The sequence below is a fragment of the Mugil cephalus genome, chromosome 9 (assembly GCF_022458985.1).
Source record: "Mugil cephalus isolate CIBA_MC_2020 chromosome 9, CIBA_Mcephalus_1.1, whole genome shotgun sequence".
Taxonomy (NCBI): domain Eukaryota; kingdom Metazoa; phylum Chordata; class Actinopteri; order Mugiliformes; family Mugilidae; genus Mugil; species Mugil cephalus.
The window spans coordinates 2,105,807-2,125,444 of record NC_061778.1 but is presented as its reverse complement, the minus strand read 5'-3'; the positions used below and the strand labels follow the sequence as shown (position 1 = coordinate 2,125,444).

At 42.4% G+C, this 19,638-nt stretch overlaps 1 protein-coding gene across 3 annotated transcripts; it reads right to left on the bottom strand.

Annotated features, from left to right (window-relative positions):
• Positions 1-83: 83 nt before the first annotated feature.
• On the bottom strand, positions 84-18,845 carry rsf1a (remodeling and spacing factor 1a). Of its 3 annotated transcripts, none has more exons than XM_047593487.1 (19): positions 18,643-18,845; positions 16,664-16,755; positions 16,480-16,572; positions 16,174-16,379; positions 15,975-16,099; positions 14,978-15,076; positions 12,839-14,159; positions 12,483-12,711; positions 12,194-12,406; positions 11,007-11,111; positions 10,829-10,908; positions 10,700-10,748; positions 9,463-9,581; positions 9,170-9,234; positions 8,038-8,218; positions 7,707-7,936; positions 6,124-6,321; positions 2,678-4,054; positions 84-453 (listed from the first exon to the last, which is right to left on the bottom strand). In XM_047593487.1, exons 1-18 carry the CDS (start codon positions 18,794-18,796, stop codon positions 3,198-3,200), a joined length of 4,416 nt encoding a protein of 1,471 aa, XP_047449443.1. In that variant the 5' UTR covers positions 18,797-18,845; the 3' UTR covers positions 84-453; positions 2,678-3,197. The 3 variants fall into 3 exon arrangements, with proteins under 3 accessions (XP_047449443.1, XP_047449444.1, XP_047449445.1); XM_047593488.1 differs by having other exon boundaries at positions 9,463-9,584; positions 12,483-12,687; XM_047593489.1 differs by lacking the exons at positions 84-453; positions 2,678-4,054 and having other exon boundaries at positions 5,515-6,321; positions 9,463-9,584.
• Positions 18,846-19,638: the final 793 nt, after the last annotated feature.

Here is a 19,638-nt window from a genome sequence, read left to right as displayed (position 1 = left end):
TGTTCGAGGCCATTTGATCCCTAAATAACACAAAACATCCTCAAGGCATTAACGAGACAATAATGAGGCACAGACTGCGAGTGTTTTTTGAGGAGATGCCCGGATGTTGGTTTTAATAACTTAGAAAACATTTATGTTACAGCAGAACTACAGTAACAGTACAACAGAGAAATGGAAGGAGCCACGTTCACATCCAGTGGTGCCAACATTTTTAGAAACAGATTCGGTCACAGAGCGCGGCGGCTTCACTGGAATGATTGATTTATTTATTTAATAAGCCATGAAAACACATCGATGGAGAGAATGTGTCCAAACGCTGTGGATGGAGGATTTTTATAGCAGAAAATATTCATCAAATCAAAAATGATGCTACATGAGTTCGGTGCTGGAATCGAAACTCTTGGTGGTGGTGAGGACGACGTGGGAGGTTTAAAAACCAACGCAGGAAAGTACCTGAAAGAACATTTAAGTCATTAAGATTGGCCACAAACCCACAAGAAAACAAATGACCTTTTTTTTTTTTTTTCTGAAGCCTCTGCTGGTTTTCACGACTTTCCTGATCCCACACACTGAGATACACTTCATCCTTATTTTATTTTTTGGAAGTCATTACAAAGAACATCTGACCTCAGATTCACTATGACCTACAAAATGATGGAAACTCTCTTACTGACAAAGATTTGACCTTTTTTTTTTTTGTTTTTACGGTTCGTACACCAGCGCCCCCTCCTGGTTGGAAGACGCTCGGGGACGTACAGGCAACAATAACATTACAAACTCATCTCGTCTCCTTTTTCTCTTCTTTGACGGTTATAAAAATACACTTTCACTCCCCTAAAAGACAGTTTTCTTTTGTTTTTATCTGACAGGAACGAGCGTAAACACGAGTTTAAAAAAGGGGGAATTACCAGCTTTTCTTCGTTAGTGTCTGATTTGAGGAGCTCTGCTTTTGCTTCGTGAACAAAGTTAATCAAAATAAAAAATAATCACATCTATAAAGTTTTAAATTTGAGAAGAATAAAGGAGGCGCACAACTTTAGATTCATTATTTTTCTGTGTCTATATATTTATTCCTTTATTCTCATCTCGGCTCTTTGGACATTTGTTGAGGGTTATTACTAAAGTTCCTCAACACATGGAGCTTCTCTCCTTCTTTAAAAAACAAAACAAAACGAAACAAAACAGAAACCTCCCAGAGAGGGAATGTTAATTAAAAACCTGTAAAGAAACGAGGGGCTGAATGTGAGCGGCGACTCTGTGACGACCTCAAAACTAAAACAAGCAAAAAAAAGAAAGAAACTCAGATGGACTTTGCGGTGGAAAGCTGATCGATCTACACGTCACTTGGAGCAGCAGCAGCATCTCTCCTCCTCTCCTTCATATAGAAAATATAACACTATATTTTACAAGAGGACTAAAGAGAACAGAACATCTAGTATCTTACAGGAAACGTACGGGCAGAGTATGTACAGCGAACATGAACCCCCTCCCAGCAGGACCGAGGCCGAGCAGCCGGAAACACAAACACCCACATCTTGGAAATGTTTCTGCCGCTTTAATTTTATATTTATACGGTAGAAAAAGAGCTGCAGACCCAATACTTGTGTCTCTGAATTATTAAATGCACAAAATAAAAGGTTATTATGAATCATTTAAAAATGGGATAATTGAGGAAAATACACGGCCTGGCCCAAAGAAAAACGTCACCACCTGGATTTAACGAAGCAAATAATAATTACTGCACGGACAACAAGTTATTTAACCCAAACTGATTCATTTCTTTGCAAAGACACATCCCGTGGTGGTGGAAAAGATGTTACGTCAAATCATTGGCTGCATCAAGCAGAGGAAACATCTAAGGAGATTGAAGCAGGTTAAGAACTTTATTAAAAACTGGAAGGATAGTGGAGAACCGTCGTCTTCCAGGAAGAAATAAATGGAAGAAAAGCTGCAATAAGAGCATTTCTACTTGGACCATGTGGCGGGAACTCGAGGGACTGAAATCACTAATCAGGGAGGACAACCGGGATAAAATGGCTTCAATCTGCTAGGGAGCAGCACAAAGACTGGACTCTGGAGACATGGAAGGAGGTCGTGAGGTCTGAGGAATCCAGACTGAACCTGGTCCAGAGTGAAGGGGCATCAGGGGAAGAAGTGATGCCCCCATCGTGTCTCGGTTCATTAACATTCAGCCCAAAGAACGAGTTTTTCTTCCATATTTCAAAATGACAACACCAGGATTCACCCAGACCTGAACCCCACAGAGAACGTTTGTGACAAGCTGGAGACTCCGACTCAAGATCTGAACTAAAAACACTGGATGAAATAAATCTGGAGACTTTGTAGAAGCTTCTTATTATTCTCCAACCAGATATTAGAGTGTGTTACTTTTTTTTTTTTAGGCCAGGCTGTGTTTTTATTACCAAATGAAGCTCTGCAACGTTCAGGTTGCACAGAAAAAAAAAACAAAAAAAACAAAATCACATATAAAGATTCAGCTAAATAAAATAGGCCAACATTTTAACTGCATTAGATGTTTGTGGTTTTTAAACTGACTGCAGACGTTCTTGAATCAACTCTTAGTGATTATTTTTATTTTACTTTTGGGATCTAAAGATAATAAAATAGTAAATTTTTTTATTTATTTTTTTGTTTTTAAATCAAAGCTGATCCTCACCGCTCTGCTCCGCTGCTGCAAACTGTTCGGTTCCGCCCCGACCCCGTCCTCTCGGTGGCGGGGGGGCGGGTGGGGGTGGGGGGGGTGAGGGGGTGAGGGGGGGTTTGTTAAGTGCTATGAGAATGATGAAGTGCTTTAGGACGAGGTTCTCTACAAACAGGCTCCGTCTTAACGTGGACCACATCAGACAGAGGGGGACGAGGGGGGACGGGGCAGAGTAGGGACAAAGGGGGACAGAGACGGAGTCCAGTCTGGAGGCGTTTGGTCCGGTCGGCTGATGGCGGTTACGTCCTGGAAATAAATGACCGTGGGGTTTTTTTCTGCTCTACAGTGAAGTTTGTGAGTTTGTGGATAGAACTCTACCACAAGACAACAGCAAGGAAGAAGTGCAGGAGGAGGAGGAGGAGGAGGAGGAGGAGAAGGAGGAGGAGGAGGAGGAGGAGGAGTTTCTGTGATTCTGTGATGAAGGTTTTGACAGTTAAAAACAATCTGAAACAAAGAAGCGTTATATTCACAGCCATCATGACTGTGGACTGTTCTGGACAGAGTTCAACGAGTCTGTCTGAGCCTCCTCCTCCTCCTCCTCCTCTTCATCCAGCTCCTCCTCCTCCTCCCCCTCCTCCTCCTCCTCTGGGTGTAAGGGGCCGTTGTGTCTGCCGGACCCTGCACTGTCCCTGGGCCCAGCAGGACTTCCAGCCCCGGGCTTCGCGGGTCCTCTGGACGTCCGATGTCCATTTGACGGAGACAGGCTCTGGCCCCTCCCCTTTTCCTGAGCGTCGCTGTCGTGTTTGACGTCAGCCCTCCTCTCCCTCTTGCTCTGCCTCCCGTCCTCCTCCTCTTCCTCCTCCTCCTCCTCCTCCTCCTCCTCCTCGTCGTCTTCATCGGAGTCGATGCGGTTGAGTCTTTTGCGGATGGGACGGTCCTCCTCTGAGGACGACTCTGACTCCTCCTCCGACTCGTCCTCGTCCTCCTCGTCCGTCGACGGCCTCCGTTTCTTCAGCATGAGAGCGAGACGTTTGCGGCGCTGCTGCGACAGGATCTCCCTCCTCTTCCCTCTCCCCATCTTCTCCGGGTCGTCCTCCTCCGCGTCTCTGTCTGTCCTCTTTAACCTCCTCCGCTTGTCCTTGTTGTCCTCGTCCCTCTCCGTCGGCCTCCTCTTCAGTCGCCTCCCTCTCTCGTCGTCGTCGTCCTCCTCTTCTTCCTCCTCCTCCTCCTCCTCTTCCTCGTCGTCTTCGTATCTCCCGCGCTTTTCTCTCGTCCTCTTTCTCCTGAAGTCCTCCTCCCCTCGTCGCCTCCTGTTCCCTCTCCTCCTCCGGTCCTCGTCCTCTTCGTCTTCGTAGTCGTCCTCGTCCTCCGACTCTCTGGAGGACGGCGTCGCTGCAGGAAACACAAGATTCAGAAACTAATGAGGAAACGAAATCAATAAAAATACATCAGCAGCAACTAAACATGAAACATTCGACTAAAATATCAGAGAGAAGTTCCTCCAGAATAAAACCGAGTCCATGTGTCCAGAAGAGTTTCCATCAATGATGCGACTTCCTGCTTTAGTTTCTATAAATCAGGGATTTGTCTCAGTCTGATCTTCACAACACACGTTTGTGGACAAAGGAGCTTTGTGAGAAAAAGAGTTTGTTGTTGCTCATCAGGCTGGAAACGTTTAACAGAACCATCTCTAAAGAGTTTGGTCCACCAACAAAGACCGACCCCGTAACAGAGGGAGAAAACTTCTTCTCTCACGCTGCCTGATGTTAATGTTGATGGTTTAGTTTCTAAACCAGAAGACGACTGGGACGATGTTTAGTGCTTCACCTACTTCAGCATCTCACAGATGTAAAACTGGCTCATTTTTAAAACTGTGTATGTATTAAAAGTTAAACAGGACCCACAAAGAACCCACACTGGGACCATGACGACGCCAACGGTGCTGAAACGTGACTCAGATTTGTTTTTGTTTTTATTAATTAGCTTAGCACTGTTAGCTCGATTGCTGTGCTGATGCTACACGTGTCCGGTGGAAATCCGGGTTATTAGTGATGAACAGTTTGGCTGCACTTCACCTCTGAAGATGCAAACTGGGCAACTTGCAACAAGTGCTGCAAGTAGATATTGTGCAAGGGAGTTAACACCTGGAACTTGATTAAACACCTTAGAAATGTAGCATCTTTGATGTAGCATCAGACCCACAGCACGAGGAGAGTTAAGACAGTCTGCAGTGAATTTTATTTTTACATTGGTTCATTCATTTCTTAGTCTGAGTTGTATTTATATTATTTAAATTAACATTCTCTTCATCTCGCACGGCACAAAATGCCTTAAAAATAAAAAAAGACACCGTTTTTGGACAAAGTTTGTATGTCTTCATCCTTTAAGAAGCGGTTTGGTTCCGGTATCAGATAAAACCTGAACCATCTCTACTCCCCGTTTAGGACGAGCTGCAGTAAAATCACGGACGTGTGAAGCGTCTTAAAGATGTTTCATCCAAATCTTCAGCTCTAAGCTGCAGACCTACGTTTTTAGACTAATGTTCATTTCTGACTAGGGCAGCGATGTCTGTAGTTGCATTTTATTGTTCTTGTTTTTTTTATGTACTTCTGGAAGGCTTTTAATACCTCGCAGCACTTTTTTTTAAGTTATATTTGCGTTATTACGACTAAAAACAAAAAAGGAAATTTTGAAAACATTGTTAACAACGAGGAAGTTTGCCAGTGTGTGTGTGTGAGGTTGAGCTTGTAAAGGTATAAAGGTATAAAGCACTACATAAACAGAAAGAAACGGGTCACATCAGGGTGAATTAGTGGTCGACTAAAACCAAGAAAAACAAATACGTAAATAAATAATCTTTGTAAAACATAATTTAATTAAAATAAGCCAAAACATCAACATCACTACAGGTTATAATACGACATCCAGTTCTTCCAGGATCCTTCTCCTCTTTTGGTTTCGTATCTTATTTCCTGAATACTTTTTTTTTTTTTTTCCATTCGATGATTGTTGGAGCTTCTTTATTCAGTTCTTTTTTTTTTTAGTCCAGTAGTATCTGCAATAAGTATCTCTCCCCTTTCTGGAGCCCACCTGGTATATTTTCTAAATATATAACATCGTCCTGATGAAGGATCTGATTGATTCATGTACTGGTTTTATGTGTAGTTTTGTGGCTTTGTTGTGAAATACTTTGGGTACTTTTGTAAAAGGTTATTTAATAAAAGACGGGAGGGTTACGAGGAACATATATGGTATGAACAGGGTCAGAGGAAAACTGGTGATAATAGGGTCAAAACGAACTCCTCAAACTACAGGTGAGTACGTGGTGCTTAAACTAAACCTCCCATTTTAAAACTAAAGACTTGGATGAAACATCTTCAGGTTCTCGTCGCCTCAGATTAGTTTTTTGGATAAACCTGGACCCGGATGAGGAGACCCCAGAGAGGAGGAAATGAACCGACCATCGCTGTAGTCGCTGGACAGACGCTCCTTGCGAGGTCGTCCCCGCGGTCTGGGCTTGTCCTTCTTCGGGGCCGGGGGGGAGTTGTCCGAGGACTCGGACGTCTCGCGGTAGTTGACCTGCTGCCGCTGGCCCCGTCTCAGACCGCGCCGCTTCCTGTCGTCGTCGCTGTCGGTCATGTCGCTGAACTGATCCGAGCCTGAGGAGGAGGAGGAGGAGGAGGAGGAGGAGGAGGAGGAGGAGGAGGAGGAGGACAGAGAGGACCTTCGTTAAACTGGAGAAATAATAATAATCCTCAAACGAGGGACTTGCTCGAACATGATACTGACCAGTTATAGTCAAATAAGCTGCTTAACTACAGGCTGAAGTAGGAACATGTGGAGAAAACTGTTCAATTCAAATCACTTTATTTGTCCCCGCGCTTAAATTTAAAGAACACACAAAACACAACAGGCCACACAAGCGCACGTTCAAATTAAGAAAGAAAACACATGATAGTTTAATTTAAAACTTTAAAAGTTCATTTTAATACTAAGGTACTGATACTGGGTAACATGATGCTAATGGTGCTAATGCTAACAGTATTAACTCAGATTCGGGTGCCAGTGAGTTGTTGATTAGCTTAGCTTCTTTAGCTCTATCGCTGTGACATCACGTCAGTTTTTCTCCTGCATGGACGGAAGTGAACCTTCAAAATGTTTGTCAAAGGTTTGTCTGGACTGGTCGACCTGCATCAACCTGTAACACCTGGAATTAGATCCAACATCTGACCACGCGTAGCATTTTATTAAAGGACCAGAAAAGAAGCGTCTCCACACTGAGCATCAGTCCCAGGATGAGTCCATCAGTCCAGTGTTATCCAGAAAAAGAAAGCATGTTCTTTTTTTTGGCAGAAAAACTGCTGAAAGTTTAAAGTTACTAGATGTTTTTAAAACAATTCAAATATGAAAACTGATTGAAAGTTCTGTAAAATCTTTTTTTTTTTTTATGTTGATACACTGTTGTTTTTATTGTGACCACTATGACAGTTAGTTATGAATTTTATTTTATATTGGTTCATTTATTTCTTCGTTGTATTTAAATTAATATTCTGTTCAACTTCCACGTCGCAAAATGGCTTTAAAAAAAAAAAAGGCACCGTTTTTGGATAAAGTTTGATGTTTGTTTTCAGTTTTATTGAGTTTTACTTATTTATTTATATATATTTTTAAGATTTACTGTAGGTCACCAGATTTCTGGGGACATTTACAGCTCGGAGATACAGGGATAATTACAGTTTCATGTATTTTAAAATATTTATTTTATTGTACTGATTTTAGTAACTGGTATATTTTATTTATTTACCCTGGTGAAGATATCTTTTTTTTTTTTATTATTAATTTTAGTAACTGTATTGTCTCAAGAATTAGGCCTGTAACTTTTTTTTTTTTAAATGATCTTAACATATTTATTTTTCTATTTGTTGCTAGTAATTTGCATCTGCTTCCTCTCTCCGACTCATTTTCTGTCCTAATTCAGGTGTTGGAATTAATCTTTTTTGTTTTTCCATCCTTGTGTACATTCCTACATTACAGACACACTCACCCATCTCTTCCTCGGTCTCCTCCTCCTCTTCGTCGGAGGAGCGTCTCCGCCGCCGCTTCAGCCTCTTCCTCCCCCTGCGCTGGGTCTTGACCACTCTGTGTTTAGGTATCCCTTTCTGTGCCCGTCTGGGTCGGGTCCGGCTGTCCAAGCTTCCCACGTCGCTGCCCGCATCTTCCTCCTCCTCCTCGTCATCATCCGCCCCTGACGCCCCAAAGTCCTCGTCCTCAGAGCTGGAAGAGGATGAAGAAGAAGAGGAGGAGGAGAATGATTAAACCAGACGACAGGAGGAGGAGGAGGAGGAGAGGACAGCGTCTCGGTGTTTGTGTCTGACCTGTTGCTGAGCATGAACTCGTCTTCGCTCTCTGCCGCCGTGCTGTCGCTCTCCAGGTCGTTCAGCCTCCTCTTCTTCCTGTTCCTGCTCCTGGCGGCGTGAGCCTGGCTTCTGATTGGCCGCTGGCTCTCCTTCCCGTCCTCTGACAAGATGGAGGGGATTTCTTTTCCCTGTCCTGTTCCTGCGTCAGAATAAAACAGACCGCACTTACTTACTGCACCTCACCCACATCTAATATCGGCTCGTTTTCTGAATACAGGTTAATAAAAACCAAAAGAAACAGAGTGAGAAACAGCTTCTGTCCATGAGCTGTTGCTTCCGTCAGTCCTAAAATCCTCGCACTTTTAATCTATTTATATGTATATTTTATGAATGAATGTATGATGTTGCCGCTGCAATACTGGAGTTGAAAAACTATTTTTCATTGTTTTTAGATTAAGAGAGTGGCAAAAAGTGACAGCATTAGTTTGAATCATGGGCGTTAATAGTGTCTCAACTGTAAAATGAATTAATAAAAAAAAAAAGGTGAAGATCTGTTGTGTGATTGACTGAACCGACTGATTTGAAAAGCAGTCAGAGATATATTTTATATTTTTACAGACAGAAGAGAAGTAAATGTATCAATGCATTAGAAGAAACACAGAAAACCTGGTGTTGTGGTTCATTTAGTGTCAGATAACATTAATTTATGCTGTATTTCAGTTCTAACACTAAATAACAAACTGAATATTTGTGATCACTCCTCGTCGTCATTTTAACGCTACAGTATTGTAGGCTAACATTACTTCTCAGTAAAGCTCTTAGCGTTAGCATCTTTTATTTAGCCACATTTATCAGAACTGAAATGACCTAAAACTAACTTAAACTAACTGAAGCTGAGGCTAATCCACTTTTCCTAATAAAGGGTCCTGTAGTACTAAGCTGTTGCAGCTGTGTTGTACAAAGTACTAACAGGTCGTACTTAAGTATCAGTACAGTATTTCCCAGCGTTGAGATCAGGTCCATATAAATATCATATAAATATATAACTTATTTCTGGCCACATGTCAATGTCCAAGATGCTTAAAATACTTTTCATTTTTAATTCATGATGAGACAAAAAGAATCTGTCCTCTTTAAATCATGGTCTCACCGTCACAGATGTCCCTGATGTCCTCCTCTATGGCCTCGTCAATGGCGTCGTCGAAGTCATCAAACCTGCAGCGAAACCACACGTTTTAGTTCCATGTGCGATGCCAGTACTTTAACTATGGATCCGATACCAAGTAAGACCAATATCCTGATACCGATGTCTATTCATTTTTATAATGAATGTATTTATGAGAAATGTTTTTGAAAAAGTGGACTTTGTATAATTTTGTTTCTCTGGATCGATTCTAGAAACCACAGCTGTAGATCTGAGGTATCGAGCTCCGCCCTCGTCACCTGTAGCTGATGTGCTTCCTGGTTCTGGTGGATCTCCGGCCCAGGTTCTTGCTCTTCTTCGAGTCCTTCTTCTTCGCAGACGACTTCTTCTCCTCCTCCTCCTCCTCCTCTTCGTCGCCCTCCTCGCACGAAGACAAAACAATTTTTAATTTTACAATAAAAAATCAAATCGTTTACAGTGAAATTTAAATGAGATTAAACGTCTGCGCTCTGGCCACAATATTAGGTACACTAGTCAATGCATCTTAATGGAACAGTCGCACCTTAAAATTCCTTCATGACTTCTCTGCTGTTCTTTCTTTCCTTCCTTCCTTCCTTCCTTTCGATCGTTGATTCTTCCTTTTCTCTCTTTCGTCACTTTTGATCTTTTTTTAGATTCTTTCATTCTGCTTTGTTTCCTCTTTTCTTTCTTTTTGTTGTTTAATTCTTAGTTTCTTTCCATTCATCATTTATTTCTTTTTGTCTTTACATCATTCTCCCTTTTTTATCCTCTTTTATGTCGTCCCTTTCTTTCCTTTAGTTATTTATTTTTTAATTATTTCTTTTCATCCTTTCTTTTTGTGGTTTATTTCTTTTCTTTTTTAGTTTCTTTCCTTTCATCATTTATTTCTTCGTCTTTTCATTTTCTTTCTTTTCTTGTTTAGTTCTTTATATCTGCCTTTCTTTATTTCCTTTCTTCCTTTCATTCTTTTATCTTCTTTCTATCTTTCTTTTTACATATTTCTTTCTTTCACCCTCTTTCTTTCTTTTATCCTCTCTCCTTTTTCCATCTGTTATTTATTCTTCACATTTTTATTCTGTTTTGTTTCCTCGTCCTTTCGTTCTTTTTGTTTATCCTCTTCCTACCTTTCTTTTTCCATTTCTTTCTTTCATACTTTCTTTCACTTGTTATTTATGTTTTGGTTCTTCCTTCCTTCCTTCCTTCCTTCCTTCCTTTCATGTTGAAACAGTGTGATTGATAAAGGTGGTAACTTGTCATTTTTGGTTGATGGAGTTTGTGGAGTTTTTAAACTTGGACCCGTTTGAGGAGATGATGCACATTTTGGAACAAGCTACAAACCACAGCCTCCAAAATGAAAATCAGTTATTTCAAACTAATTAAGATTAGTATTTAGTATTAGTATTAGTATTTAGTATTTAGTATTAGATTAGTACTAATATTTAGAGTAGGGCCGTGGAGAAGAGGCCGGTGGGTGAATGTCTAAACTAAACACTGATGAAAGAAATGAAAACTCACAGGAATGATGTTCTCCACGCTGATCCCCACGTACACCAGCCGCTCTCTCCTGGATAAAGACATGAGGATGTTTAGTCTCACGGTTGATGTTTTGTATAAACATGTGTGTACGTCTTAGTGCGTTTTCACCTCCTCTCTGCTCGCTCCCTTTTCTTCAGAGCACTGTCCAGATTCTGCAGCTGCTCCTCTAGTTTCTCACACAGCAGCTTCTGAAAACACACAAAAAAAAAAACAATGATTTTAGTTTTTTTTTTTAATCCAAATCATAAATGAGGTTTTTAATCAGATTTAGTTTCTTCGTCCTCACGTGTTGGCACGGTGGACAGAACCACTCTCCGTCTGGGATCAACATGAGCGGCGGCCGCAGACAAGCTGTGTGATACCCACTGTCACAGGAGTCACACAGGAGGATCTGAGGACCGACAAACAGGAATATACATACACAGCAATAATTAGCCCACAACAAACAAACACAGAATTCAAACAGTTATTAAGAACCTTTTCAAGACCATTATGGTACATTTAAACTTTAAAACCATTAGTTATTTAAGACTATGGGTATTAAATTTTAAAAATCCTTTGTAAACCATTATGGGTTTTAGACTTTAAAAAATCTTTTTAAGACTATTATGGGTTAAATTTAAGACCTTTTATTAGGTTAACCTTTTTAAGACCATTATGGTAAATTAAGACTTTAATTATAGAACTTTTTAAGCCCATAGGTTAAATTTAATTAAACCTCCTTTTTAAGACCATTATGGGTTAAATTTAAGACCTTTTAAAACCATTATAGGTTAACCTTTTTAAGACCATTATGGGTTAAATTTAAGACCTTTTAAAACCATTATAGGTTAACCTTTTTAAGACTATTATGGGTTAAATTTAAAACCTTTTTTAGACGATTATGAATTAAATTTAAGAACTTTTTAAGACCAGGTTGGATTTAAAACCATTTTAAAACCGTTATGGGTTAGATTTGAGACCTTTTTAGGACCGGGTTAAATTTAAAACCTTTTGAAGACCATCATGGGTTAAATGTAAGACCTTTTAGGACCATTACGGGTTAAATTTAAAACCTTTTTTAGACCATTATGGCTTAAATTTAAGACCTTTTTAAGACCAGGTTATATTTAAAACCTTTTTGAAACCATTATGGGTTAAATTGAAAACCTTTTTAAGACCATTATGGGTTAAATTTAAGAACTATTTAGACCATTATGGGTTTAATCTTAAACCTTTTTTAGACCATTATGGGTTAAATTTAAGACGTTTTAAGTTCATTATGACTTAAATTTAAAACCTTTTTAAGAGTGTTTAATAGTTTTTAAGAAGTTTAAGAGTTTTTTTTAACTTTAAGACTTTTTAAGATCATCATGGGTTAAACTTAAGATATTTTTAAGACCATTATGGGTTAAATTTAAGACCTTTTTAAGACCTCTATGGGTTTAACCCCCCCCCCCCCCCCCGTGTGTGATACCTCCCCCCTCCCCTCACCAGCTCCGGGTGGTTGGGAAGTCCACACTGAGAGCAGGCGTCCTCCGTTGGAATCTCCTCCGATTTACACGACTGTTCTTCCGAGTCGCTCCCTCCTTCGCTGCCGTCCTCCCCTCGTTTCCTCCCCCTGTCCTCCCCCTCCCCGGCTTCATTCATCTTGCGTCGCTTTGAGCGAACGTTGGACCATCGGGGGCGCCGATGCCTCCGTTTACCCTGAAAACCCACGAAGAAGAGAGACAGTCAAATAAATGCAGCAAAACAAACTTAAATAACTTTAAAAGCCGCTTACCCTTTGTTTCTTAATTTGTCCGACTGCAGTTATTCCTTTCTTTGTAGCTGCGCCCTGCTCCTCCTCCTCCTCCTCCTCTTCTTCCTCTTCCTCATCGTCGTCTTCCTCCTCCTCCTCCTCCTCATCGTCCTCCCTCGTTCTGGAAGGCTGAGGCTGTTTCTTTTGCGGTTTCTTTCTCTGGCTCTCAGCTGCCTTCGAGCTCGGCCTGCAGGTTGGCAAAGCAGAGGATCTTCAAGAAAATGGGAGGAATTGATGGTCAGAATCGAAACCGGGTGCAGCTGCGATCACAGCGGACAAACAAGCAGACGTAAAAGGTTCATTCTCCAAGTTATTATTATTATTATTATTGTACACACCTGCAGATCCGTGCAGATCTCCTCAGCGGCTTCCCTTCCTCCTGCACCTCCTGCTCCCTCTCCTTCGCCTCCTCCTTTCCGGCTTTTCCCTTCAGCTTGTTCCTGCGGTGCGGAGGGATCTTGATCTTCAGCCTGATTCCTTCCTTCTGGATTTCAGAGGACGCCTCCTCTAGGGGTCCCTGCCTCTCCACCGGTCCAATGTCTTTCAGCCTCACCTGGGCGGTCAGGCCCCCGTTGACCCCGTCCCGCTGGTGCTCCTTCTTCTCCCGCTGATCATCCCGGTTTAACTCCGTCTCCGTCTTCCCTAAAGTGCTTGATTTCCTCTCTTGGTCGCCTTCGCCGCGCTGCTCAGACACTTCATCTCCTCTCTTCTCCGCTTCCTCGTCCTTCTGTTGTCCACACTGCTCCTCCTTTGTCTCTTTTTGACCCTCGTCCTCCTCCGCCGTCTGCCTCTTGCTTTCCTCTCCAGCTTCAGGGACTTGATCCGGTTTTAGCGCTGGTGCTTTTCTGGCCGTCTGAGCCTCCATCGCTGCCTGCGGCGGATGACCGACGGTCGCCGGCGTCGCCGCCTCCCCGTCACCGAGTCCTTTCCTCACCAGCACCGACTGCCGGCTCACCTCCCTCTCCTCCTCCACGGCTCTGGAGGCCCGGGGCTCTAAACTGGGTCCATTTAGCTCCTCGGCCGGTCTGTGACGCTCAGACGGGCTCCGGATCACCCCGACGTGACCTATGACGCCGACTTGACCTATGACCCCTATGACTCCGTTCTGTCCCTCTTTGTGTGGCGGGAGGAGAGTCGGTCTCCCATTGGTCAGCTCTTGCCTCGGAGCACTGACCCCGAGCTGGGGCTGCTGGGTCACAGCCGGGCCGCCAGGGGGCGCCAACGAGTTGGGCATCTTCCCGTCTCCTGCGTGTCCGTCCTTGGCCTGGATCACGGACGGGTTACAGACTATGATGCTGCTGCTGCCGCTGCCGCTGCTGCTGTTGTTGTTGTTGTTGAGGTGGTTGCTGTGGAAGCTCTCGGCGAGCTTCAGCTCCCTCTTCTTCAGTGGTATCTTAGCCTGCTGGTTGCTCCTGACGACTGCCCGCTCCGCCTCCCCGTCCTTGCTCGCCTCCTGCTTTGTCGCGGCCGCGCCGGGCGCCATGACGACAGAGACGGCGTTCCTGGGGGCGTCGGCGTCCCGCGGCTCCGGCTTGACGACGGCGGTGATGGTGCTGACGCGGTTGTCGAAGACGGACGGTTTAGGCTCCGCCTTCTCCTCCTTCACCACGACTGGAGTGTGTTCAAGCTTCACCGGCGCCATCTGCTCCTTCTTCACTTCTAAAAAAAAAAAACAGAAAATAATTAAAGAAACACGAACGGAGCAGATTAGACCGGTTAAAAAACTTTCTAAGATAAGATAATACTTTATTGATTTGCCTTTGGGGAAATTTAAAATGTTACAGCAGCTCAAGTCAAGAAAAAAACCGTGACCAGAAAAGAAATTAAATAGGACACTGAGAGCAGGCAGCAAAAAGACATTAAATAGGACAAACACAACAGCCAACAAAAAATACACTACACAAGAACCAAGCAACAACAGCTGTGAATAAAGTGAAATAAATGTAAATAAGCTACATATCAGTTCAGTGACGTCAGAGCCATGAACACCTTTCAAAACAAATCAGTGCCTTTATATTTAGACTGACAAATATACAAATCAAAGGTGAAACATGAAAAAAAGACTAATGCACAATGTATCTATCATAAAGAAAATGATTTGTTAGAATAACCAAAGATCAATATCAGAAAAAAATACTGATATAAAGCTTAAAAACATCAATTAAGATATAACAATACTAAATATAAAAACATTTAAAATGGACTGAAATAAAATGAAGGATAAAAATACAGAATAAAATATAGTAACACTTCAAAAATAATAAAACTATAGAAAAGAATAAAATGACTGGACGTGTTTTTGATTTATCTCGTTGACATTTTGCATCATTTGTGCTTCTCTACATTTGTTTTAGGACATTTTTTGTATCTAAGTATCTGTAAACAGATTCCGGTTTCTGTAAATCAGATTCTATCGTCTCTCAGGTGATTTTAATAAAGCATTTTAAGCAGCGTAAAGACTTCTTCCATCCAGATACCTTGTGTTGTGGGTTTCTCTTCATTAACAGAGTCTGTCTTCTCTCGGTCTCCGTGGTCCTCGGTGGTTTGGGGCGCTTCAAGTTTGCTGCTTCCATCACCTACGTCACAGAAAACACAAAAATAAAAAGTTCAGCCTATTTTAAACCAACCGTCTCGATCTAGTGAAGATTCTAGTGTTTGGTCACAGTGTTGAAGAGAAAACGAGGAGTGTGTTTATCGTTCCTCTCTGACTAAAGTTTGAAGATGAGACAAGTTTATTTGCTGATGCTGATCTCTAGTATTCGGTATCAGGATCCTGATCAGATGTTAATGCCCTGAAGTTGGTCACCTGCAGAAAAAAAGTCTTTCCTTGTCCTGGAAGCTATAGGGACGTGGTTCTGGTCTATTCCAAAGCTAAAACAAGTAACTGCAATTATTTTTAAAATGTCTGGATCATGACATCCACATAAAGGATGAAATGTTTTAGAAAAAAATGGTAATTTGGAGATATCTTAGCTCTTAGTTTCTTCTTCTACGAACATAACAACCATAACAAATTTATAAATGCACTAATTGAATTAGTGTCACATCAATTTTTGGATGAAAGTGAACCTTCAAAATGCTTAAGGCCAAACGTTTGGCTGCACTTCACCTCAAAAGATGCAGACTGGTCAACCTGCAATAAGGGAAGTAACACCTGGAACTAGGTTAAAAATCTGACCACGCGCAGCATTTTATTAAAAGACCAGAAATGTAGCATCTTTGACAGCCTGACAGATTTTATTAGGAGAATTATTACGTTTATTTTGTATTGGTTCATTTATTTCTTAGTCTTAGTTGTATTTATATTATTTAAATTAATATTCTAAAATAAAAAGGCACAGTCTTTGTACAGAGTTTGTATGTTTTCATTCTTTAAGCACCGGCATCGTTTCGGCTCCAGTGTCAGATAAAACCTGAATCACACCCGTTCCCATCTATAACGTAAACCCACTCCTGGTTTGTCTCCCATCATACCGTCGTCTTTCCCTGCGGGGCTGGCGCTCCTCGATCCAGCCTCTTTCTGACTCTGCTCCACGTTTTGGTTCGGTTCAACCTGGGCTTTGAGCAGCTCCAGAGCCTCGGCCAGGTCGTTCCGGGTCCTGAGAAGACGACAGGCGTTAAAAAAAGGGGGGGCGGGGTGAGTCTGCAGCCTCTTAGGAGAAGTCAAACTTACCTGACGATGCACTTCCAGGTGGATCCGTCCAGATCATCCTGCTCCTCCGTGTACAGCCGGATGTTCTGCTCCTGGTCCAGCTGAAGCCAGTACATCAAGCCCTGCCGGTCCCGGCCGACGGGCTGCAGACGCATCTTCTCCGGGTCCTCCTCGTTGACCACCATCTTGAACTTCAGGTTGTCATCAAACTGACACTCGCAGAGATACTGAGGAGCAGGGAGGGGGGAGAGCAGAGGGACAGTGAATGCAGCTGTTGTACTAACAGGATTTGTTTCCGACTTTTATTTTAAATAAACTGTGTCGTACTTTCAGGATGCTTGACTTGCACTCCATGGACATCTCCTGGTAGCCCTTCTGTTCCAGCTCCCATGCCCAGGTGCTATTCAGCTCCTGGCAAACCTACATCAGACAACAGGTTAGTTTTACTGTACAAACTGGAGCTGCATCACATTGACTTCTGCTCGTTTCACCTTCGTCTCAGAGCCCTCACCTTCGCCAGGTATTTTTCCCAACGGTCTGTCGTTACAGACCTCCCCAACTTCCTGAGCAGCTTCACGTGGAGCTCCACCAGAGGTTTAGGGACTGGAAAACAAACACGGTGATTAGAAACTCAACAACAATCAGATTTTTTACTTTATATGTAAGGATCACACACATGATTTTTACCATTTTATGTATTCTACCAGAGCCATCATGAAGCTAAAAACACACTCAGACCTGATATGCATGCTAACCTGGTATTATTATGATTTTTGACAGACATTTCTAAACTTGGTGGAAGTCTGAGTGTGTGTTGATGATGTAAACAGAGAAAAATTAGCAGAAAACTTTACTTTACACCTTATCGCAGAGAAATAAAAATACACATCCCAGAGAATACATTAGAATCATTTAGACTTGTTATGTGTGCACATAACGAAATATTTGGGTGGTTTCTCCTGGCTAAAGTAGGGCAATTATTAAAAGAAAACAGTATAATAAGCACAATAAAATAAAAATAAATACAAATAGAGCTGTAAAGATACACACACACCTGCAGTATATATGCATATATAAGCAAGACTGTAGATTTAGAATATTGTTATAAGTATTATTTCTTCAAACTACAAAGGGAACGTGTTTAAATTTGTAATTATAATAATATTAATAATGATTAATAAAAACTTGCCTCTATGTGTGGTCTATTATGAGGCTTTTACGGAGCTCTTGAAGTTACGGGAAATTACAGCTTTCTCTGCCTTAAACACTCATTTTCCACTGAATTTTATTCGTTCACATTATCGACACATTTTCAGAACAACAAATATGGATTCAAGTTAATAAATTCCCGACGGAAAGTTTAAAAATAATTGTAAATAGCTACTGAATGCATGTTGGTGTTTAACTTTACTCTGCGGGCTAATTATTAGCTAAGGATGCTAAGCAGCGGAGCTAACTTAAAAAAAAAAAGAGAAACAAACACAAAAAAACAGCTAGTTTGTGGCACTGTTTATAAAGCTACAGATGAAACTCTGAAATGTGCGCGTATGGCAAACTATACGTAGTCTTTGAATTTGTTGTACTTTCACTGAAAACGGACGAAACCGTTGAAGCTAACTTGTTAGCCAAAGCAACGTCTGTCTAATGCGCACGCGCAGACTTGACAGCCCTTTTACCGATAGCCCCCAAAAAAATAAAAAAATAAATAAAATAAATAAATAAATAACATCTAGTGTTTTTAGCTAACGTCGCTAACTCGGGTTTGACAGCACCGAATAAATACAGATGAAAGCGGTGATGTAAACACACGAACCCGCAGTGGGTACTGCTGTGAGATGGGGGAGCGGGTACCGAGCGCTGGTGTCATTCCTCCCCGGCCGCCTGTGAGGCAAGGCCGGGGAGAAATGACACCTGACAGCCGTCCGGAGCTAGCGGGCTGCCTGTGTGTGGTCGCCCGGTACTGCTGCATCATGGCTCCCGCATCAAGTTTAACGAATCGATGTCAACATTATCGACGAAACGTCACTTGGCTCTAATTAAAATAACCCCCAGGGGGATGTCGGGCTAAACGTTTTCACCCCCCTCCAACCACGTTTGCGTCCACAAACTTTACATTAAATACAGTAAAATGAAAAAAGGGAAAATTAGAGAGGAGGTGGGGAGGGTAAAGGGGAAGGGGGGAGGTTAGCTTGATGTTAGCAAGCCTCCGGTTCTCCTCCAGAAACTTGCCCAGAGAACCGGGCCGACATCAAAAAGCAGCAACCGGGGAGAGAGCCTGGAAGTGGAAGCCCTCTCCCCGGTGGGATGCTGCTCCACGGGGGCCACACTCTCCCAACATCACCGTGGTGGTGGTGGTGGTGGTGGTGGTGATGATGATGATGATGATGGTGGTGTTGGCCCCCTTCTCCTTCGGTTTCAAGTGTCGCAGCTTTCCACCACTTCTTCTCCTTCTTCTCCTCCTTCTCCACCGATAAACCAGCGGCCTCTCACCTGTCGTCGTGTCCCGCAGATACCTCTCCATCTGCGGGAAAGTCATCTCGGGCAGGTCCAGCGTCGGTCCGTAGCGCTCCAGGAATGAGCAGACCTCCGCGAAGCTCGGGCAGAGCGGCGGGCCAGAGCTCCTCAACACCGCCGGAGCAGCCATCTTTCCAGGCGGAGAGAAACTGGGAGAGGAGGGGGTGGGAGGAGGTGGGAGGGGGGGGGGACTGCTGGGATGCGACTGTGCTCGAATGAAATGAATGGAAGAGAACGAGGCATCTACCGGTGTCAAGTTTCACAGCACGGGAGCAATGCAACGTCCGGATTGGACTTTCAAAATAAAACCACCCTATGTAATATTTTTTCTGTTATTAACAAAAAAAAAAGCTAACATTTACTTTCAAGTGCTATTACAAATACACGACACGCTTAAACGGAATTTCTCTCCATATTTTTCTCTTAAATTGAGCATTTTCCATTTTCTCAGCTCAAATGCACACGTAACTATGTTATTATGATAGGCAGCAATCGTATTTCCGGTAGAGGTGTGTATATTTGATTGTAACTTGACGAATTAAATGAACGAAATCAAGCGAACTTCCTGAATTAATTTTCAACATAAAACACTTTCAGTTAGTCCTTTTTCTGGTTATCAACTAAATGAATAAAGTTAAATAATGCAAATGCAAAAATTTACTTTAAGAGCTACGCAAAAATATATGTTGCACTTAAAGGGCACTTTCCCATATTTACCGCTTCGATTCTTTATTTCCCCTATTTTCAAAGCTCAAATTCGTATGTAAGCATTTTATGGTGATATACAGCAGCCGCGTTTCCCAGCAAAGTTGTGCTTGTTTGACAGCAACTGACGCATCTGTGAGAAGTTTGGGGAGGACCACGGGGCGATCGCAACAACATCAACAACAAGCGAAAAATTATTCAGGTTTTTATTCATCAAATGCTACCAGATGAGAATAGACACAAAACACAGCCTCATTTAATCAACCC